Source organism: Mustela lutreola, chromosome 3 (genome assembly GCF_030435805.1).
Source record: "Mustela lutreola isolate mMusLut2 chromosome 3, mMusLut2.pri, whole genome shotgun sequence".
NCBI classification, from domain to species: domain Eukaryota; kingdom Metazoa; phylum Chordata; class Mammalia; order Carnivora; family Mustelidae; genus Mustela; species Mustela lutreola.
The window spans coordinates 38,466,217-38,490,088 of record NC_081292.1 but is presented as its reverse complement, the minus strand read 5'-3'; the positions used below and the strand labels follow the sequence as shown (position 1 = coordinate 38,490,088).

Genomic DNA, 23,872 nt, shown 5'->3' with positions numbered 1-23,872 from the left:
AGGTCCCATGAAATGGAGAAAAGGACCACATTAGCTAACAAAGGTCCTTTTCTAAGTTTTAATTGAAAAGCTTCTCTTTCTAAGATCAGCAAGCAGTCTTAACAACTCCATCCAACATTCTAAGGCCAGACCTCCTGTTTATTAGGCAATGTGGTCTAGTGGAAAAAGCAAAGATTTTGGAGACAGATGCTGGCATTGACTAGCTTTTTGACCTCATTTAATCTCTCCTGTCCTTTCCTTTCTGAGAACAAGACTACATCTTGTTATGAAGGTTTGAGATAATGTTATCAAAAGTGCATGGCTTAGTAGATGCTCAAAAACTGGTTGATACTAGTTTTACTGTTGTTAACCATGATTACCTGGATATAAGGAGAGAGATTAGCCTTTATGGTTAATGATGGCAATTTTTTTGTTTGAGCTAACAGTATTCAATGAAACGTTTATTTACTACCAATTTTATCTAACATCCCGGAAAATACTGTGGGGAAACAATATGGATAAACTCCAAGTTTCTGCTCCCAGGGAAACTTAAAATCCAATAATAAGTCACATAACTATAATAGAGTTTGAAAGCAGTTTGGTTTGTTGAAAGAAAGGGCTCAAATAAGGCAATAACACAAGATGAGGTCATGTCAGCTGGGGCACAATGCAGGTCCTGAATGCCAAGAGGCGGAGTTCATTCCTAACTGGGTAGGCAAAGTTCTGCAGGTAGACGAGCGACCCCAAAATTCAGAATCTTAATTTAAAGAGCTAAATCAAGTGGGGAAAAAAAAAAAAAAAGGTGGCAGGAAGTCTGGCTACTGATAAGATCCAGTATGAGAAGAGCATGGCCTTTAAGTTGTTTTTCCAAGACTGGTAGAAGAATTGAGCTGGTCATTTGCTTTCTCTCTGGGGGTCTTTTCATGACTCAGGAAGTGGCTGGTTAAGGTTTGAGTATTCTTTGTGGACATGGAACAGGGAGAAGTTGGCCAATTCTCTGGAAGACAAGCTACCAATCCCCAGAGTAGCCAACTAAGGTATACAACTCGAGTCCACATCTCATCAAATTACTCAAAAAGCAAAGAAGAGTGGTTCTCTCTTTAGAACCCTGATTCTTGGGCTTTGGGACCAAAAAAGTAGCTTGTACTCCAAAATAGCATTTTGATGAAATACCCAGTTAAATGCCTATGCCTGATAATGATTTAGTAATGCAATGTAACTCCAATTATTTTTTTAAAGGATGCTCTATTTAGAGTGTTGTATCGTTACTATTTTCAGGATTTAATCATTAATCTTTAACATACAGGATAGGAAACCAAAATAGCATTCCCATTGAAAGCTAATGTGTCAGTAATTTGAAAAGATTTCCTGCAACTAAGTTAAAAACATCTTATTAATGTATTATATAATTTCCGCTAGAGAAGCTACATATCCTTCAGTGAGTAGAGAGTGATTTTTAAACCTTGGGGATGTGACTCAGTAAATAAGGAAAGGAAAGAAATGCAAAAGCATGTAAGTGATACATGTTAGGTTGTTTAGCATGGTGTCCGACAAATAGAAGTGTCCCAAATAATAGATTATTATTTTGAAATCCATTAGATAAAAACATTTCCTTCTCCAATGTATATTGGCCAAATGAGCTCATCTTCTGAACATAAAAATATTATTGCTAAAATAAGCTAAGCTGTATTCTAAGTCTGTAGAAATGAGTCATCTAAATCAAAGAAAAAAACTTTCTTTCTATAGGACAACATATACAATGATGCTGGCTTTTCAGCAAGACAGAATCCTCACTCATTAGCTACAATTACATTTACAATTCTGCATTTATGAAAGGACGGGGGTGTGCAGAAAGTACACTTACCTATTTCTGGAATGTTCTCAGAAGCCAAGGTTAAGATAATAAGAGGCTTCTTCTTAAACTCATTAAAATAACTAGAAAACTCTTTTCCTCGGCATCATGACTAATCAAGGCTTACCTAGACTCGAAGCATTCTTTCATGGCTTTTGGTTTTTCAGAACTCACCATAAGTTCCTTTTTATTTGGTTGGTGGGGGGAAGGGACTGAGAAGACTGGAAGAATTTTGGAACAGATCATCCTAAAATATTCTGGAGCTTCCTGAGGCTCTAAAATGAAAATATGCTCACTGTTCTTAATTCTTAATTCTCTTAAATATATATGTGTGTGTGTGTGTATCAAGAATAAAAATAACAACAGGGTATAAAATCTATACATACATATTACAATGTGATTGGAACACTCTGTGTTTACTATTAAAAGGAGGATTCTTGTTGAGACTGAATTAGTAAGAGTGGTTAACAGGCCTCATTGAATTAATTTGCATAAATTTTCTAATTTAGCAAACTGGAGAAAAATCATCTTCATAGGTTTCTTGACATTTCATGTAGGTGGTTTTACTTGGATGATAGCAAGACAGCCATTTGATTCCATCAAATCAGGCAAGGTGTTAGACAGGTTACTGAAAAGAAAAACACTTAAGAAAGGGGAAAAAAGGGGTCGGGTGATTGCGTTGACTGACTCAGTCTGCTGTGCCAAGTAGACTGCGTAAGGATGCAGCTGAAGCATATATTGTAAGTTCAGTCTTCATTGTTAACGATCTTTAGAAACTTTCCAATACTCACTGCTGCTTTAACAATTTTTTTTAAAGATTTTATTTATTTATTTGACAGAGATCACAAGTAGGCAGAGAGGTAGGCGCAGAGAGGGAGAAGCAGGCTTCCTGCTGAGCAGAGAGCCCAATGCGGGGCTTGATCCCAGGACTCCGGGATCATGACCTGAGCAGAGGCTTTAACCCACTGAGCCACCTAGGCACCCCCTTGCTTTAACAATCTTGTAATTCCTATCCAACTACACAATTTACTATTTGTAAGGACTCAACAGAGCAGAGGGAAGTATTACTCCAAGGCAGGCCTAGGGTGCAACTGTCATTTTAAAATGGAACTGAAGCTTTCCAGGGACCTCCACCTTCCCTGGCGGTCCTTGTGAACCTGCTGGCATCTTCCTTCTCTTGCTGCTCACCGGGTGCGCAGTAAGGTTGCATTTCCTCGCTCCCTTGAAATTAGGGTGGTCATGTGAGTAGCTCCGACTACTGGCTGTGGCCCCCTGACAGGTGTCACAGTAGGCTGGAGCTCATGTGAGACTCGTTGGCACTCCTCCCCTTGCTGTGGTGACCACCAGTGTTGCACATGGTGACAGTCCTGCGAGTGGGTAGGGAGGCAGGGTGGCTCCCGGTCGTGGGATGGGCGGATCCCCAGGGAGAAATCACCTATCACCTGTGTTACTCTGAGCCACTGACGTTCACTTTTGTAATCCCGGCACTGGCCAGCCTGTCCTAACATACCTTCGTGCCAGAAAAAGAATCCAGGTGGTGAGTTTTTAAAAAAAGACATAGAGATGAGATGTGCTGGGTGGCACAGTAAAATTTATTTGTCTTTATGATTTACACATAGTAATTAAACACACAAAAGAACAAACACTGTCAATATGGCCATATGTGTGCGGCTTAGGAACTGACTGGTCCCAGTTCAATCACACAAACGTTCATTCAGCTTAGAAATGAGCTTCTTTTTAATGGTTTTAATCTTTTTTTTTTTTCCCAGTCCCCAAGGCTTACACAGTTCAGTACAAATGTTTTTGCTATTTTGTTACTCTCAGGCACATGATGTTTACCCATTCCCAGGAAATCAATGAAATCAACACAAAAGTCCTGTGACGATTGAGCACATTTTCACAGAAATAAATTTGATGAGCTTATTACAGTTTGATACAGTTCAGCTATCAGACCTATCCATGCAACACGAAACAATATTAACAAATTACATTTGTCTTAAAGATTTATTTCTTTTAAAATATTTACCGCACATTTTTGGTGCAAAGGTTCCATTGATTTCTTTGGTTTCAAACATTATAGCTCTGTGTGACCTAAATATATATAGTTCTATTTGTACCAAACATCAATAAAAACATTAAACAAAATTTCTGAAGGTAAAAATGGAATTATTGTTTCAGTATAAAAAAATATCTGGCCCATTTGGGTGCTATTGCTATTATTGCTTTGTTTCTACTGGAAAACTATCCTGGAAATCAAGGAATGTACCCCATAGCTCCCTGCTAAAAGTATAATTTGGCTGTACATTATCATCTATTAATACGCTCCTCCCTTCACCAAAGCTATCCTGATCTTGTCCTTAAAAACAAAACAAAGTAAAACAGCATAAATAAATAAGCTTACCTGGGGATACAATAAATAAGCTACTAGAAATAAGAATAAAGAATATTGTAACATAAAGCCCTTCAGTGCTGTACAATTAAACAATAGCTTCAGATTTCCAAGGTCTCTAAACACAGCGTTTGTTGTAGGACACACTTAGCGCTGGTACGCAGCTGACAGATCTAAGAGGAATACATGTCTGTTGTTTTCATTATTTAAAAATGAAAACATAGTGGCTACAGTTGTAAATTCTGCCTTTTGGGAATTGACTAGGTAAGTACCATCATCAGTTCTGGACTGCTGCCTAGCTGTAGAGCACAAATCTTAGGGATTAAAACAAACAACAACAATAATAATATTCCTTCAATTCTTAGTGGTTTCTTGGTCTCCAGAATAGTTAAAGAAACAAACAGAGAAGAAGTGAGACTCAAAAGTTTTGCTGCCTTCTTTTCTTCGCATCCATTGCATCCAGAATGGGTTGTCTCTTCGCAGTGTATCTTTGACGAAGCTCTTCTATCTCTCGTTCCATCATGGGGTCTAGTGCTTTTAACCGCATCTGTAGTTCTTCTAAACTTAGATTTTTTAACTAGAAACAGGAAAAAAAAATGAAGACATCAACATAATAAAATGATCGACAATAGCTTAAAATCTAACCGGCTTTAGTATGAATATTTCAGCAAACTCTTTACATCATCTCTGAAATGCAGTTCCACAATTAAAACAGGAATTCCTTCCCTGAAGAACCAAGAAGCCACAACACCTTATAAGAACCTTGAGTTATCTTGCAACAAAAGCAATGAAAACAAAACAAAACAAAACAAAACCCAACTCTGCTTTTAGGAAAGAGCAAATGAAAAAAAATAAGCTGATGAAAAGTTTTTTTTTTCTTTTTTTTTTTTTTTTAAAGAAAGACAGAGAGACCAATCCACCAGCGCCAACACACAGACGTTCAGGATATGTTCCGGATATATTTCACTCTAATCTCTCACATCTTTGCCAGCTCTGGGGTACCACCATAATTGTGAACACTTGCAGAGTCACCCAAGAATGTGATGAGATTGAATCAGGTTAAATTAACCATTCTATCCCGCATTTTGCCAAATGCTTAAATTTGAAGTACGTGGGTTAATCAGAAAATTAAATGATCTAGAATACTTCTGTCTCAAACATTTTGATACTTAAGGTTCTGAACTTGTGATTCAAAATATCCCAAGCCTGATGTAAACAGTGCTCTATAAATTCTGACATGGGCTTGGCCAGTTGGAAGATAAACTGCCTATCAAATTTTCACCATATACATTATAGTTTGACAATAGTGATAAGATCTGACTAAATGATATATAGTTTGACCATAATGATTTAGTTCAGTTCTGCTGCCTTCTGGAAACCTTCACCGGTTTTCTGTGAGGGAAGCCTCTCAGATATGGGGGATGAGAGCCATTCCACCTAATGGGATCTCTGGCATCCTGAGCTTTACCATAATTATTCATATGTCACAATAGCAAGATATGGATTATCTCTCTAGAAACATATTTTAGGATGCCCTGAAATATATAAGCTAATACTTGGGCTTTTATCTATTAATATTAAAAAAAAATCTAAAACTCGGTCTTCTTCAGATACTATTAAATCAATGGCAGCAGGTGGGTTGTTTAAAAACACGTAAAACCAGTGATTTGCAGAATGTTATTACATACTCAGCATCTTGGTAAGTACTGTAAGAAGAGCTAAGAAGCCCACTGAGCTCCCTGCCCTAACAAACTCCCAAAGTGTCAGAAGGGTAAGATCGGGAACTAGAAACACTGAGGGACAGCCACAAGCCCCTACCACAGGCACTACGGATTATAACGAGAGGTTTTCAAACCCACCGAGAAGCTTCTCACAGGCACATTCATGGTACACTTTGCTGAGGAGAGCAGCCACCATTTTTTGGTGTTTTTTAAAAAAACAGATTCCCAACCAAAAAAAGAGAAGCCTCACTATAAATTCAATGGAGAGAAGATTTCCTTTAAGGAGCAGGCACCGTGTTGGTCTGTGCAAAGGGGGGTATCTCAGAGCAATAAGCAAGGCCCTGGGGAGGAAGCACCACCATTCTGAGGAAGCAGTAAGGTCAGTGCAGATCCAGGGGCTGGTGGGGTTCCTAGCTGGGCAGAGCAGGGTTTGGAATGCAGGGAGTCATAATCTGCTCCAGAGCAGGTAAATTCTATGAGAAGAATTCAGGCTTGATTTTAGTATGATAAAACTTGCAGCCTCTTTTTTGTTTTAATAAGGGAACTTCCGTTATTTTATGAGCCAAACCAGAAAATGCTCTCATTACTTTAGAGTCAACATGTTGATTTTAATAGTACTCCAAAATAGTACTTTTCGGATTGATTCTCCATTTTACTCAACTTAGCTGGCCTTCGGTCACTCTTGGTTCTAAAAATCAAATCCATTCTCAATTGAAAAAGATCTGTCACGACTGAGGATACTGAAAAGAACGAGTCCCAGACTCTGAAGGAAATTCAAAAGAAGATTTCCAAAAATACAGGCAGGACAGTGTCACGGGAAGGAGGATGTGGGCTCCCAGGACGGGACTCTGAAAGTGAGCACCACTTGCTTTGGTGGACGAGAAGTTCTGGTGTGTATAAATGTAAACTATGCCCTATCGTGGACAGGAGCTAGCTTAGGATAGCGTACCATTATACGTGTTACATATATACACAATGCACTGTGTTCTATTCTTTCTTCATTAATTTTAATCCAAGTATTAATCATATATCTATTATGTGGTCAAATCTGTTCAAATCACTGGGGGATAAAGAATAAGCCAACAAGGGGCCTTGGAACTTTCTGAACTGTAGGAACAGGTGACAGTGAGATGAAGGGCCAATACAGAAAACACATGGCTATGTTTCCCCAAGAAAGACACGCCTGAGTGCTGTCTGCATAAGTTCCAGTTTCACTTTGTCTTTTTTTTTCAGCCCACGCTAATCTTCCCATCTCTGAACTTCTATATGGCATTTATAATTTAAACAACACAATTTAGCATTTGATTGATTCTAGAGCCATTTATCATTTCACAATTGATTTTTATGCAAGAGTTTCATGTCTCCATGCCAGATAGTCCAAAAATTATTTAAACTTTAGAGACTGTACACACACTTAGAAACTATAAAACAGTGGGGCGCCTGGGTGGCTAAGTGGGTTAAGCCTCTGCCTTCGGGTGAGGTCATGATCTCAGGGTCCTGGGATCGAGCCCTGCATCGGGCTCTCTGCTCAGCAGGGAGCCTGCCTCCTCCCTCTCTTTCTGCTTGCCTCGCTGCCTACTTGTAATCTCTGTCTGTCAAATAAATAAAATCTTTAAAAAAAAAGGAACTATGAAACAGAATTGTAGCACTAAATATCATGGCGTGAGGGTGGGTAAACAGAAATACAGAAAAACATGACTCAAAGCAATGGGTTACTCTAAGATTAGGAGAAATCACATAACAAAGCAAACAATTTTTGCATTAAGATATTCCTGTAAATATCGTATGCTACTTTACTGGGGCAAATTACCAACAGTTTATAAATATTATATTAGAGTAGTGGACTGAATTCAGAGAAAGAAGCTACTCAGAAGACAAGTTTCCCTCTTCTAATAGACTTTTATATTTTCAATATGTAAAATTTGTGACAAACAGGTCTGTGATGTTGGAGAACCGTTACCTGGCATTGTTAGGGAATTAGGCGTTTCACACAAGTAAATTCGTGAAGTATCTAAATCTTAGTTTTTTAAGTGATTAAAAACTTCATTTCACCCATTTTGAAAAGAAAATCCTTATAAAGTACTTAACAAATATGTTGCCTTCTAAGCAGAGGACCCAGGACCTAAAGCAACCTTCCTTTGATGATAAATCACCATTATTAGTTTCTATCACTAATCTGTGCTGTGTGCTAATTTTCTCTCTCCTTTTTGGCTTTTTATCTTCATTTGAGAGAAAGCTGTCAGCTCCTTTTCATGGCCTTCATTAGACATATGTCATTCTCCCTTTACTGCAAACTTGTTTGCCTGCTGGGAACTAGAAAAGCAATTAATCTTATAAGGCATTACACTATATAAGAATAAATACATTAATGAAAGCTTCAGACTGTTTCAGAAAAGACAGAACATGATTTTAGTGCTAAAGCTTGTAATACTTGTTTTTTTGTTTTTAATATGATTTCAGATTTGTGGCTCTATAAGATCAAGTTTACAGGAAATTGGACACCTATTTAACAAACATATATAGTTATAGTTATGTTTTCAGGTGGGCTGTCCGAGAACTCCAGAACACTCACTTATTAAAATATTTATTCTTTTTTCTGGACCAAGCAGTGCGGATTCAGAGATAAACAAACACTCTACTGCCCACAAGGACTTTGCAATCTAGCTGGAAAGAGGTCCATGCACAGCTAATGCACTCTAGGATGGGGACGCTGAGAAGATGGGCAATAGGACAGGGGACAGTGGAAGCAGCATGAGTAGAAAGGTGTAAGGTGCGCAAATGTCTGGCATCCTCGGAGACCGCAGGTGGCCACTGGGATGTGAGGCGCACCAGGAAAAGAGACAGGAAAGAGAGCAGAGATCAGACTGCTAAGGGCCTTAGGCACGTTGCTACAGACTTTCTGTAGCCAAGAAAGAAATGCTAGACAGTCTTGAATATAACTGGTGACATAACCATATGTGAGATAGAAAAATATATCCAACAGCAGGTATAGAAAATGGATTAGCATGGGGGGGGGGAATGGAGGCAGGAAGGACTGTGAGCAGGTCACTGCAACTGTCTAGAGAGAGGGCGAGGACTGGACCAGGAAAAAGGAAGTGGAGACTGAGAAGAAGGGAGGGATCTGAGAGAGCTGGAAGTAGAACTGATAGGGCTTTCTTTGTTGACTGACTGATTGAGAAAAATCAGGAAGAAGGAAGGGCTAGGGTGATTCTGGCTTCAAGGTACGATGATGAGGTAGAGATTGTTCTCATTAATAAGATAGGGGAGTAAATCAAATTGAGTTTTAGTCTTGTTGAGTTTGAGAGATAAAGCGTCAAGGTGGGGACATTAGATATGGATTATAATTTGGAGTTTTGAAGCTCAGGAAAGAGAATAAAGGTACAGATTTGGGGAATCATCAGCATTTAGGCTGTAACTGAAGCCCTTGATGAGGGTAAGATTATGAAGGTTTTCTCCTTGATCTTATGATCTAACTATGGTATCCAATAGAAAATCATCCCCAAATGTTAGCTTTTGTGATCAGAGGCTCTTCTCTTTTTGTTAACAGAAGAGGAATGCCAGCAGATTTCTAAATAACTAGATTATGGTAGCACCTAGACCAAAAAAAAAAAAAAAAAAAAAAAAAAAAAAGTGAGGTTAACTGGTAGAACTTTCCACTTTTTATACAGTGGGTATGATTTATAGACATGATTTTCTGGCTGGGTTTTGACTCATGATTAAGCCCTAATAACATATATTTAGCACTCTGTATTTCTGTAGCTATTGAGCCTCCCACAGATATGAAAATGATTTGGGGAGGAAAATGTGGGCAGAAGCAGCTTTTCCAATCTCTTGGGAGAGCAGAACTGCTCAATGGCTTAGTAGTAGACAGGGTCGCAAACCAGATAACATTTTATGGACACACACAATGATAAAAATGGCCCTATAATATTAAATAATGCCACTATCACCCTTATAAAATACTAATCAAAATTAAAACAATTTAGGGGGCTAATGAGGATAATATTAGAAGGAAAAGTTAAGCTTCCTGAATTATTACCAATATCATCGTGACAAAAGTTTCATTCACTAAAATTAGGTTTCTTGAAAATCTTCATAAAAAGGGAGGGAAATCACTTCAGAATTTTTACGTGTATGGATCAACAGAGCTTGTGGTAAATTAAATTGAATTTATATCTTTTTAAATATAGGGAAGTAATGTTACTTATGAACCATCTTTCTACAATACAAGGAACATGAAGTAGCTACATTACCAAAGCCATCTGCCAGATGACTAAGTCCAAAATAAATGCAGAGTAAACCAGAGTTAGAATATCAAGTCTGGGTCTCCATTTGTCAGTTGAGAGTTCCAGAAGTGAAGTCAGTAAAGAGAATTTTAGGATATGCATACGTTGTGGTTTTTACTGTATGTGAACAAATGTGCAAAAATGAATAATCCATCCAGAAATGGCTTTTAAGATGCTCTAGGCTAATTCTATTTAATGAAATTTGGTTTTGAATTTAATGATAACACAGAACTTGTACAACTAACAATGGTTGTTAAATTTTCAGGTCTTAACATTCTGAAAGAATACTGTAGAGTCTGACAATTCTTTGAGACGTCAAGGATGTGGGACCTGATTAAGTGACTCAATGAGCTGAGGCGCAGGAAGAGGAAGGGTTTGAAAGAAAAGACAGAACTTCTTCAAATACACAGTCACAGAAATGGAGAGGAGCATCCGAACAATATGGTTTTACGACCTGAGGCAATGTTTTTCTATTCACAAGAAGTTTTGCTTTTCTTGGACATTTCAAATGACAAATACCAGGGGGCAAGGCATCCTAAGGGCACAGAATAAAATTAATTTCCATAAAAAGAGTTTAAACTGAGGTCAGGTAAATTGAATCACAGGGGCCTCAGAGAAACACACTGGTATCTGGGATTATTAAACATCACCACATACTAGCCAGGTGTTGTTTAACAGGAGCAGAAACTACAAGGCTGGGTTATGAGGTAAACCTCACTGAATCTTACTGCAAAAGCAAACCTCAGAGAGGATCTACTCCGGCTTTCTTGTTTTGGCTGAGAAAATGGGAGCCAGGTTGCTCAAAATTACACTCCTGGTTGATGGCAGAGATACGATGCGACCTGACCTCGATTGAGATCAATGCATTTTTTTCATTATACCAAGTTTAATATTTTTAATCTAGCACTCCCAGAGTGTTCTAAATGTTGAGTCATCATGAATAGTGAGGGTGTGCTGCTAAGAAATTTCTAGGGTCTTCAACCCGAGCTGTAAGGAAAAATGGTTTTTAAATATTCAGCTATGAAGGCCACAGTGAAGGGAAAATCCTACAGATGACATTTTTAGAGAGTAGTCTTTTAGAATGAAATAAACTGCAGAAATTTAGCCAGAGGTAGAATTACCATCCTCTTTACGTTTCAGGACCGTTGGTAGACTAGGATTTCCCCGCTCTTATAAAAAGTTTGTTTAAAACAGTGAAAGAAAGCCTTTAAATAAAAACCTCAACTTTTAAACAAAAATAATTAGATAGATGAGTAGATGGATGAATTGTTTGTAAGTTAAATGAAAAAGTCAAAACTACTTTTCAGTAGAAGTCAACATTTGTTTGAAACTTGGTATAGTATGGTACATAAGCAACAGTTTGAATGTGCAGCCCATTTTGTTAATAATTGTCCTGGATTATCACATTTCATCCAGGAGTAAGAAGATTATAGGTCAATATCCAAAAAAATTTATATCTCTCAGTATTCCTTAAAAAGAAAAAAGAAAACCCAAATAAAAGAGATACAAATTAATAACTCACTTACTAGCTCTTGGACAAAATAGCAGCATAAACAACTCAGTGACATGAGAAGATGGAAAATAAGACTAAAATGTTATAAACTGATAATTTTGACAGGTCATACTTTTAGCCATTAGAATTATTTCCGAACCCTGTGACAAGTATTGAAAAACTGCTAATTACTGATCAGGAAGAGTTGCCACTAAATTAGAACTTTCTGAAAGTTTATATATCCAATCTACTATAAAAACCCAAAATATCACATTTAAGCAATAAAAGCAAATTACTTTCTAAAATAACATTGTCTTAAAAGCTCTTGGAAGAAAATACTTAGAGTTTCACATTATTTTTTGTCAAAAGTAGTCCTAACTACACGAGACTTTTTAAAGTCTTACTCTCAAAAAGTAGCAGAAACAAGATTATGAAGTTTTTAAATGCATAAATGTGATAACATTTAAGACTGAATGGGTCCACGAGTGGCTGGTATAATCAGTCTGTCAAAATAAACCAGACACCATCACAATGAAGAAAGTGGTCTGATATGTTAAAGTTAACACATTTAGTCAAAGAGTCAATCAAGAAAATCCTGTACAAGGTTTGCTGTGTTTACTGGGAAAACAAACTCTTCCTAGCAACTGTTTAAATAAATCTCACAGATGCTGCAGACCTTATTAGTGGCTTGTGATTAAAAAAATATGGATTGTTAATACTGTATCCTGACTCATCTATTTTCCCATCTGCTAGCAATTCTAACAATATGAACTATCAACAGAATGGCTAACAACAATAATTTTCTATGGCAATTTTGATGCTGAATTGCCTATAGCATTTTGTAAGATTTACCAGTGCGTGCCTCAGACTGTTTTGAGTTGTTTGTGGCCTGGAGCAACATACTCCTTTTCCCCCTAATATTTCATTTGAGCTCACATTTTTACTACGTTGAACAAAATCTGGTTTGGTTTTACAAAACACTGTTCTTGGAGGTTGCCACACTCATTTTGCTAACAATGGGAGTGGGAAACGCACCAAGGTTAGTACTAGCAAAAAATCCAGTCAAGTTCACTGATGAGTTTAGATATATATATATAAACAGGTAGGGGGCCTTCTTCCATAAGACTGAACAACAAGGATAACAGATAGGACACTTAAAAGTTAAAAACAGTTAAAATACCAATATATTAAGCCATCTCCTGATTTCGTTTCTGGGCTGAAAAGAAGACAATAAAAGAACTCTCAAGTCAATCCAAACTAGTATGAAGTCGTTTAAAGAAAACCATACATACAGATTTAAAATATACATTTACAAAAACAATGAAGATGGTGGTAATATCAGATACTTGAACACTATAGACTAAAAATGGAATTCTTCACTGTAAATCCCTTGTAAAATATGCCCTTAAAAGCTGCATTAACACTAATCTACTGGCAGGGCCTTCTTCCCAAAATAGACGCTATTTACCTACCTGGATGGTGGATTACACGCACGGTTATTTGAGCTGAGCGGCCCCTGTCTTTTGCTGATTGACTAAATGACCGTAAATATTCTGGGACTCTAACTAGAAACTGCCATGAAGCATCTGTTTAACCTCGGAGCATCTAGAGTAAATTTAAGACATTTTGATTTTCTTTGCGTTCCCAAAGAAAAGGGAGAAAACCATTTCTTGTGGATATCAGCGGAGGAGAAGGGAAAAATGCCAACTACTGATCATGTACAATGTGTCACACAGTGTCCTAGGTCCTGGGCGTTAAGTCATTTAATCCTAGCAATTACCTTATGGGGTAGATATTACCAACCCTGTTTTATAGGTCAGGATGCCCAGAGAGACCAAGTGATCCACGCGAGGTCACACAGCTAGACGTGTTCATGCAGGTCCTCACAGACCACATCGAACCCACTGATATAAATTGGGACTGAAGCCTACCGAGAGCTGTTTCTTAGGTCTTCCAAGAACTAAAAGCACTTCAACATCCAGATAGCACATAAAACAGTTCCTAACAGATTGTTTATAGATTAAAAATAGGGACACACTGCTTTTAAAAACACTATCTTTCCTCCCAGTGGAGTATTTATAAGTTATTAATGTATTTTAGCTACAATTGGTCTTACAAAACAAGCACCTATATGTTTAAGCATTTAATTTAATCAGCTCTCTAGCAAAACAAACACATTTCTACATAGCGATTTGGGACAGGTGCTATAATTTAATCAATAAGAGATAAGCTGTGACAAAACCAACAAGACATGTCCCCTCACCCCTCCTTCCCAGCCCTGTTGCCTCAAAGGCAAGAATTGGCTTGTGCCCATTCAGACTGTCCCATAGTTGTTTTGTGTCGTGTTCAGCTTGCATCTAGCCATGAGCTATGGGCTGAGGAGCATTTCCACCATGACCCTGACCTGGAGAAATCTGAGCCATCCATATGGGAAAAGGAATGATGAAATTTTAGTTGCATTCCTCAACAGCAATCAAACACCCATTCCCTTTATGCTTTTCAGTTTCTAGTAGTAGTTCTGCCTGCTAAAAATATCGGGAAAAAGTTAATTCATGCATAGCTCTGCTACATTGTAAGCAGCTCTAAAATTCTAGGCCCAACACAACAAGATCTGAGTAACTCAAAAACCAAACTACTAATTAAATCTTTCTAGATCTATTAGGGGAAGATGAGTCTTTGCTCAATGATTCTGATAAATACTTGGAATATTTTAAAACATTGATAAAGCTATAAATGAGATGAACAAGTTAAGTGATTAACTTTGTTTATATACTCTGTTTCTTTAAAAATGAACTAAATGACTAGTTATGGAACATAATAATAAACATTTGAAAGACAGTTCCTAAAATATATCTGTAACTAGCTTATTGGGCAGTCACGTCTTTGTGTAACTATTATATAAACTTAAAAGAGTTTCATTTTTCTCCAGTCCTACTCTTTCAGCTGTGCTACGCCAAATTTCCCTGACACATCCCTTAAGGAATCTTGGGCGGATCTCACTGATTTCTGGTCACTTTTAGTTAAAAGTCCAGACGAATAATAAACTTTGTCCCTTCCCTCGGTATGATCTTGCAGAGAGAAACCAAGAGGGTTGCAGTGGGAAGAGATGCTGTTTGCATCTAGTACTTTCTCCCCATCTCTTTTTAAGGTCCAGCTCCTCTGGTGCTGGGAGCTAGGAAGGAAACCAGGACCCTGTGATGGACATGGTTACTTGTCAGAGGCAGGAGGTTTCAGTCCTGCTCTGGTTTGCTGGATTATTTGTGGTCTGTGCAGAAGGGGTGTGTGTGTGGACTGCCTGATGTGGTGCTGGTGTTACTCTGGTGCTCACACCTCTTGGAGCGGGGGCAGCTCTCTGGATGGCATATTGTCTCCTCTGGCCTGGAAGTCCCCTTGACAGTATTATGACGTCTGTTCTCTAGACCCTGGGACCCAAGGGGAGAGGTTCCCTAGTCTCTTCCCTCCTAGCACACTCCACCATAGCCCTCGGTTACCCCGCAGGCCTTGGCTCTACCTGCTAAAGTCTCCTACCTACACAACTCTGGGAGAAAAACAGACATCATCTCTCTCTTTTTCTTTTTTTTCAGACACCTTTTCCTTCTGTCTACCCCCAGACTCCCAGGCACTTGCTCATGAGCTCGGCTCTAGCGGCACAGTGCTAGGTTTGCAGGTTCAACCAGCTTGGCAAGCAGCTGGCTGGGAGAGTAGATGCCAGCCTCCCTTGCCTACATTTCCTTGACAGGCTTTCTGGAAGACATCCCGCCACACCCAACTTTACTCTAAGCAACAAGAGAGCTACCTTCTTCTTCCACTAGGCCACCAGATTATGAATTCCGTAAGGAAAGGAACTTTTGCCAAAAGCTAGCCAAGTGTCTAGAATATTCCCTGCAACAGGTACCTAATAAATATTTACTAACTGAAAGAAAGATGGTGGCATTCTTAGTAAACTCTGGAGAAAGGTGTCTGGTTTCAGTTGTTGGTGGCTCTCCTCCGAATATGGGATACTGCAGTCTCCTGCTAGGGCCTCCAGGGTTAATGTGTGGCAACAGGAAAAGTCCCTTTCAACATTGTGGCACAGAGCTGATAACTCTTAAAAAAAAGTGTGTAAGGTGATACCTCAATGTGGTTTTAATTTGAATCTCCAAAATTAGTAAGACAGGAAATAACATGTGTTGGAGGGGATGTGGAGAAAGGGGAACCCTCTTACACTGTTGGTGGGAAAGCAAGTTGGTACAGCCTCTTTGGAGAACAGTGTGGAGATTCCTCAAGAAATTAAAAATAGAACTTCCCTATGACCCTGCCATTGCACTACTGGGTATTTACCCCAAAGATACAGATGTCGTGAAAAGAAGGGCCATCTGTACCACAATGTTTATAGCAGCAATGGCCATGGTCGCCAAACTGTGGAAAGAACCAAGATGCCCTTCAACGGACGAATGGATAAGGAAGATGTGGTCCATATACACTATGGAGTATTATGCCTCCATCAGAAAGGACGAAGACCCAACTTTTGTAGCAACATGGACGGGACTGGAAGAGATTATGCTGAGTGAAATAAGTCAAGCAGAGAGAGTCAATTATCATATGGTTTCACTTATTTGTGGAGCATAACAAATAGCATGGAGGACATGGATAGAGAGGAGAAGGGAGTTGGGGGAAATTGGAAGGGGAGGTGAACCATGAGAGACTATGGACTCTGAAAAACAATCTGAGGGTTTTGAAGGGGTGGGGGGTGGGAGGTCGGGGTACGAGGTGGTGGGTATTATAGAGGGCATGGATTGCATGGAGCACTGGGTGTGATGCAAAAATAATGAATATTGTTATGCTGAAAATAAAAAATAAATTTTAAAAAGTGTGAAATGTGTGTGTTATTAAGTGGGAGCACTTACAATTTAAGTAAAGAATAAAAAGTATCAGGGAAAATCAGGCTATTTTCCGGCGTATTTCATTCATTCCACTACCAGGCAGTCTCATGCTCCAAATTGCAGATTTTGACTAATTTTGTTCTAGAAAAATGGCTTCTGTCAAGAAAAAGTTCTTCAAAATGATAATAAATACCACAGTTTACTCTTTTGGCAAACGTGCATTGAACGAAGTGCTCTGGGAGGACAGATTTCTCACTAATACCACCAAGTATAACCATTTAGACAATTTTCTACTGTGGGAATATCATAATACTTATTCTGATGATTCAAATTATGACCATCTTCATATTATAAAGATGCTACATTTGCTTTGCCAAATCTATAAAAAGTTTTAAAATGAAAGAGAGGTCAGCTGAAAACCAGAAATCATGAAACTCAGATTGCAGTAATTTTTTAAATAGTGAAGTAATACCTAAAATGAGCAGGATTCCTAATACTTTTGTTTTGAGGCATCTGTATCTGTAGTTCTTTTAAAATACCACAGACTAGCAATCATGGTCTGATAGCTATTTATAAAACAGTATGAACTCAAACTACAGCAAAATGTTTTCAAAAAGAAAACAAAAATAAAATTTTTAAAAAAATATTTAATTTATTTATTTATTTGAGAGAGAGAGAACGCAAGAGTGGGGATGAGTCTGCTTCTCCTTCTGAAGGAGAAGCAGACTCCGAAGTCTCGGGACCCCAGAAGTCATGACCTGAGCCAAAGGCAGATGCTTAACCAACTGAGCCACCCAGGCACCCAGCAAAAATAAATTTGATCAAAGCTATTCATACTTACTTGCCACATGAGCCTGAGAAAACAAAAGCTCACCAAACAGGTAACATTTTATCATAATTATTCTTAGATAGGCATGATCTGTGGCTGAACAGTATTTTAAATTTCCCAGACATTAACGGACAAATCTACAAATTCAATTAAAACCCCATGAAGATACTCAGGGATTTAAAAGAATAAAGGGTTAGCACCTGGGTGGCTCAAACAGTTAAGCATCTGATCTTGATTTCAGCTCAGGTCATGGTCTCAGGGTCATGGGATCGAGCCCCGCTTGGGGGCTCTGTGTTGAGTGTGGAGCCTGCTTAAGATTCTCTCTCTCTGCCCCTCCCCCACTTCCTTCTTCTCTTTAAAAAAAAAAAAAAAGGAAAACTAAAAGCATAGAAGGGCTCCTATGAAATATTTTTAAAAATTCATATAATCAGTCTTATGCAAACTGAAAAGCAAAACCACTACCTGAATAAAACTGAAGCTGACAGCTTCTGCCCTTGTCCTTTCACAAAAAATTGTTTTAAAATATGTTCATAAATGTTATTAATCTAAAAGAAAATAAAAAATGAGACGAAGTATACATAGAACTGGCAAATTTAACTTAAATATGTCTTATGGGGAGGTATCAACTTACAAATGTCAATGTTTCAAACTTTCAACCTTCTGGTTTAGGGAGAGGACAAGTGTTTATGGGGTATGTCATCATCTTAGACAGACACCTAATATGCATAACTGAAAAGCAAGATGACCAAGTAATATGCCAGTGTCATTTGCAAACAAAATAGCTTAAGAGTAAAAATTTATTGCAAACTAACTTTTTTACACTTAGAGACTACAGTAAAATGAATTTTCCATGAAAGCTTTTCTTCTTCTTCTTCTTCTTCTTCTTTTTTTTTTTTTTGTCTGAGAAAGGCACCAAATTAGATTTTTAAAAATTGCTTTTGGTATCAACTAATTTAATAGAGAACATGGCATCAAACTTGTATTTGTAATACCACCTTGTAAAATGAGTGCATTCCCAAATGTTCCCAGAAATTTCCAGCACTGAGTTGGAACAAGCTAGCACCTCTTTCTGAGGCAGAAGAGTTTTGGCAAGATCCTTCCTTGAGCCAAACACCTGCTTTCTGACTGCACTCACCACTAATGCGGACATGAAAGCAGAGGCAGAGAACGGAGATTGAGGGACTTCACAAAGGCTGGCTGATCTCACTCTGCATCTCCTGGGAAAGCCAGGAGATTGTGGTTACTAGTGGAAACTTGGGGATCAGAATGTGAGCTCTGGCTTGAATAATATACATTTACATGAGGTAGTTTTGCTAGTAAGTCTTAACATTTTCTTCTTCAGGATGAAATTTCAGCTCAGCCTTACAAGTTCAATTTTAATAAGGATAAAAGGAAAAATGCATCTTTAATTATGGATCAAATGAAAGACATACTGTTGGTTTACCTCCTATGGAAAAGTAACAAAAAAGTATATGGCTGTTAAATTCAATGTGCTCTTGAGGAACTTGCCAAAAGATGTTTTTAACAAGTGACTGGCATATGCTGTTATTCAAAGAGTAGTTAATCCACTGGATAATTATTCTGAAATTGTTTTTTTTTTTAAGATTTTATTTATTTACGAGAAAGAGAAAAGAGAATGAGCAGTGGGAGAAACAGACTCCCTGGCTGAGTAGGAAGCCTGATATGGGGCTCGATCCCAGAACCCTGAGATTGTGACCTAAGCCAGAAGTCAGATGCATAACTAACTGAGCCACCCAGGTGTCCCTGCCATTATTTTGTGTTAACATACAATATCATGTGACTTCCAATCCTTAATAAATGACCTAACAGACCTAAAGATGAGTACCTGGTACCAAGAGATGCCAGAATTCTCCAAAGCCTTCTCCCCCTCTCCCCCCACCAAGCATTCTTGTACAATATTGTGAGTGAAATTTCCTTGTCTTATTAGATTCAGAGTAGAGGTACGGTACCAGAAAGGATGAAGTCATTTTGAAAAATACTGTACACAAAGGAACTGCCTTCCCACTGACTTAACTATTGTAAGAACTGCAGTCTGGTCCATACAACACTGTCCGTTTCCGGGTTCCCATGACATCCAGCCCACTTTTAGTTGCGAATATCCATGTGAATGAACCTGTTCCTGCTATAGTTCTTTTAACCAAAGTGTATGATCTTGTGAGTCTCAAGAAGGCTCACCCCAGTCCTGGGGTGTCTGCCCTGCACATCTCTCCCACTCACCCAGTGGGATGAAACAGGTACTGACCCCTCCTCAGAGGTGTATACAAAGCCTCCTCTCACCCCTACTCACTCCACAGCTTTCTATTTTTTTTTTTTGAAGATTTTATTTATTTATTTCACAGACAGAGATCACAAGTAGGCAGAGAGGCAGGCAGAGAGAGAGGAGGAAGCAGGGTCCCTGCTGAGCAGAGACCCTGATGTGGGGCTCAATCCCAGGACGTGGGATCATGACCTGAGCTGAAGGCAGAGGCTTTAACCCACTGAGCCACCCAGGCGCCTCACTCCACAGCTTTCTAAGTAGACTGCCCTCATTCGCTCAGCCCACCTGACAGTCACAAGAGCTGAATGTGCTGGACCAAGCTGTCCAACGAAAGGGGAGAGGACACTCTCGCTAAAATCCCGAGGCACTTGCAGATTTTTGGTTAGCTAGCTCCTAGTTTTCTATGGTTTTTCAATCACCAGAAATTTTGCTTTTTATTGGCCTTTAATGAGTGTCATCCTGAATTATACCAACTACTAATAAAGAAGGCAGATCGCCTATTAGGTAAGTTTTGCTGGGTCAGCAGCACTGCAAGTTTCCCCAGCCCCTGCCGAACCTCTGCTCTGAGTATAAAAAAGGCAGTGCTTACTGATTTTTAGGCAGTGGGTTTTTAACTATGCAGAGTGATCAAGTATTGAATAATTGGTAACTATTTTGTAAAAATCTCTTACATCCCACTAAGAAATTAACTTCTAGAATACCTGAAAGCAGCAAAAGTGTAAGCAATAGGATGGAATAAAATTAAATCCTCCTAAATCCACTGAGTTGTAACCAAAGCGATTTCTGAATGGGCAAACCTCTCCTGAAAGAGGCAGGGGGGATGTGAAAACTTGACCGGCTCAAAATGTGAAGTCTTACAAAGGAGGGGAATAGGCTTCCAGCTCAATCCCTGGTTCCTGTGAAGGAAGACGGGCCACTCTCAGATCAGTGCCGGCTCAAAATGTGAACAGTTTTACAAAGGAGGGGAATAGGCTTCCAGCTCAATCCCTGGTTCCTGTGAAGGAAGACGGGCCACTCTCAGATCAGTGGTGACTGGAACTGAGAAAATAAGACATCACTGAGCTCCACAGATAAAATTAGTGGCAGCTCCTGAACCCCTCTCACAGGGGCAAGGGCTCAGCCTTTAAGGAAGGGCTAGGTCGCTGGCTATCCGGCACCCTCTAGTGGCCATTTGGCACCACAGGCTTTCAGCCTTTTTAGAGCAGAGCTATGCTTGCATTTATTTATTTATTTAGCATAGTATACAGTATTTTGAAATCTTTTTTGGTTAAAGAAAGAATCACTAATATCACTGCTGGGCTACAGACAGGTGGGAAATTACTTATTAGCTATAAATTTGGTACCCCCCCCCCACAAAGTAAGCTATTATAATGATTCAAAGAGATTCTGGGTTCCTCCCAAGGTGTTTAAAATTTCATGGGTGAAGCTACTCAAGTGAAAAGATCTGGTTAGTCCTTAGTTATTTAACATTTAATTCCTTGAAGGTACTATTTTACAGGTAATATTATTTTTTAAAGAAATATTATTTTCTATATGGATTCATATTATTGTAAATTCCATCCACATAATAGCTAACTTATGGAGGCTAATCAGTGGAGTCCTTAGAACTGGCAGACACTATGTTATCTCATTTAATAGGTAACTGCTCTCCAAAATAGTACTATTAGTAACACCTGAGTTTTCCTGAGTTAAAATGTTCAGAGGCACTGGGAGTTTAAACTTACCAAAGACATTTAGCTACTAAGAGGTGTGGCTGGGATTTAAAGTCAAGACAGCCAAATTTCTGAGCTGGCACTTTTATTAAACATTACACTATGGACAGACGATATGCAGTTTACCAGCCGCAGTAATTTTCCCCCCGAAAAGAGATGGTTTCTTAGAGATTTTTAAGTTAGCTCTAGAGCAGCAGAGAGACACGCCAGTCACTGATGCTTAAACGGTAAGTGAAAGCCCCATGCCGGCTGTATTCATTTCCTAGAACATTTCTTCCCGTGCGCTTCAGGTCAAAGGGGAGCTTCTAACTGAGCAGGAGACCCTGAGATCTAATATTTTTCACATCATAATATATTTTAAATTATTTTGCAGCTTACAACACATGTTTACAGACATTATATCGGATGGATCTCATAATAATTCTGCAAAATGGGATAGACAGTCTGGAAACAGGCATTATTCTTACTTTATAGGTAAGATTAATGAGGTTTAGAATGACTTAAGTGACTTCCTTAAGTAACACAATTTCCTCAAAATCTCAGATGTCTCAAATGATAGAATGTACAAGGAATTATGCTAAGTCTATAATCTTTATCCTCTATTACACTGCAAAACAAAAAATGAGAATTTTCATGATACACCAAAAAACATTTTACTTATGCCAGATTTGGTTTCACATTATTTCTGCTTTATTTCTACAATTAATAATTCAATAGCAATTACTATTGCTGAACAGAAGAAGGAAATAAAAATCAGAAAGTAAAAAGCCTTAGAGGAAAAATTAGCTATGGATCATAAAAATCCAAAATAAGTTGGAAGCAATATGGCCCCCAAATTATGAGGTTAAGATGAACAATCATACAAAGTCCTTAGCATTTTAAAATTCTTTAGTTATAAAGTACCTTCAAAACTTTGTTACTGTTTTACAACCATGAGAAATTATTCTGAGGCATAACAGCCTGTACATGGCAGATAAAGAACATTTCAAAAGTATTATAAAAAGTAAGCTATTACTTTTGATTAAAAGAAAATAACTTGTGATTCCCATTACAAGTCAAAGCCCCCAACTTTTTCTGAATATAAAGCATTGCAGTTTAGAACATGCCTGCCCAGCCATCTTCCACACGCTCTATTTTAAGGGAGGCTTATACCTCCCTCTGATACAAGACCAGATTGCCCTGGTTTTAGAAACTAACTATATGGTGCTCTTTCTTCTCTTGTGCACCGTCAAACTCTTTAAGTATCAAAACTGAAGCACTGTCCAAACATACCCTATCGCCAACAAAGCAAACCACCCCTCTACAGTTGCCATAGTTTTATTCTCTTTTCTCCTCTTGAAAATCAGACTTCTCAAATGGGTCTACTTTCTAAACTGGCAATCACACTTCAACTCACTCCACATTGCTTCTAACCCTGGTCATGCTCTCCAAACTGCTCGTTAGGTCACCAGATTCAAATGATTCTTCTCATAGTTTTTATCTTGTTTCATGCCCATCTCCCCATCCCCTCCCCCAACAAGCTGCACTTTACACTGTTGTCTACTCCCTCCTTCTCCTTCAGATCCTAGCATTTAGCAGGTGCCTAACAAAGGCTTGTTAAATAAGCTACAGACAGGTGGGAAATTACTTATTAGCTATAAATACACAACTAAGCATAAACATATCCCCATCATAGTCTGAAAGCTCTCCCAGCCTTGTAAATATCTTCACAGGGTTTGCAGTTCATCTTGATTCTGTTTGGTTGTTGAGGCGGAATTTTGCCTTGGCCAGACTGAAAAGCTTGAATTCCTAAGAATCAGTGTGTAATTTTTCCAAAGAGCTGGTTATTAGAGACAAAGAGTAGGCATTATTATTTTAGTAGTATCTGCTAATAGTAGATATTAACAAGGGATGATTCATTATCTGTGAAGCATTAATAATAAGAGCCATTTTATGTTTCAGAAACCACTGTGGAAGATTCTGTTTATCAATTTATCAGTGTTTATTATCACTATGGCACATTTAGAGATACACAGAACGATTCAGTATTAATCATTCAAGATGTTTCTGTGATGAAATTTCCTGAAATCAGAGTTCATCTGTATATCCACATTCAATGAGCTAAAGTGTCTTCATCAATGTATTAGCGCAATTCTCAAATTAGGAACCTCAATTCAAATTGTTGAAATCTTAATGTTGGGGAGAGGCCAGAGGTTGGTGGACTCTCAGGTTCCTGTGCCTGAAAGGCTTTTGCTTAAGATGTGAATATAAGCTTGGTCAGATTTACCACCGGAGTGGCCAGAAAAGGAGGCAGAATGTAGGACCCATATGCACAAGAAATAATGAGGGAAAAGACTCTCCTAGCAGAGATGGCCTATCTTCGATTTCCTCCAAAGCCTTTGTTTCTCAAGCACAGTGGAGACAGTTTTAGAGCTGACTGCAATAGGTTTTTTGTTGTTTTTTTTTTTTACCAGGTTGCTCTGAGGGCTGCCA

At 38.6% G+C, this 23,872-nt stretch overlaps 1 protein-coding gene across 1 annotated transcript in view; it reads right to left on the bottom strand.

Moving 5' to 3' along the window:
• Positions 1-3,402: 3,402 nt before the first annotated feature.
• STK3 (serine/threonine kinase 3) overlaps positions 3,403-23,872 on the bottom strand; it is a 272,655-nt gene continuing 252,185 nt past the window's right edge. Inside the window, exon 11 of the mRNA XM_059165944.1 lies at positions 3,403-4,797. Coding sequence (XP_059021927.1) covers positions 4,639-4,797 — 159 coding nt within the window. The 3' untranslated portion in view covers positions 3,403-4,638. The remainder of the gene's footprint in view (positions 4,798-23,872) is intronic.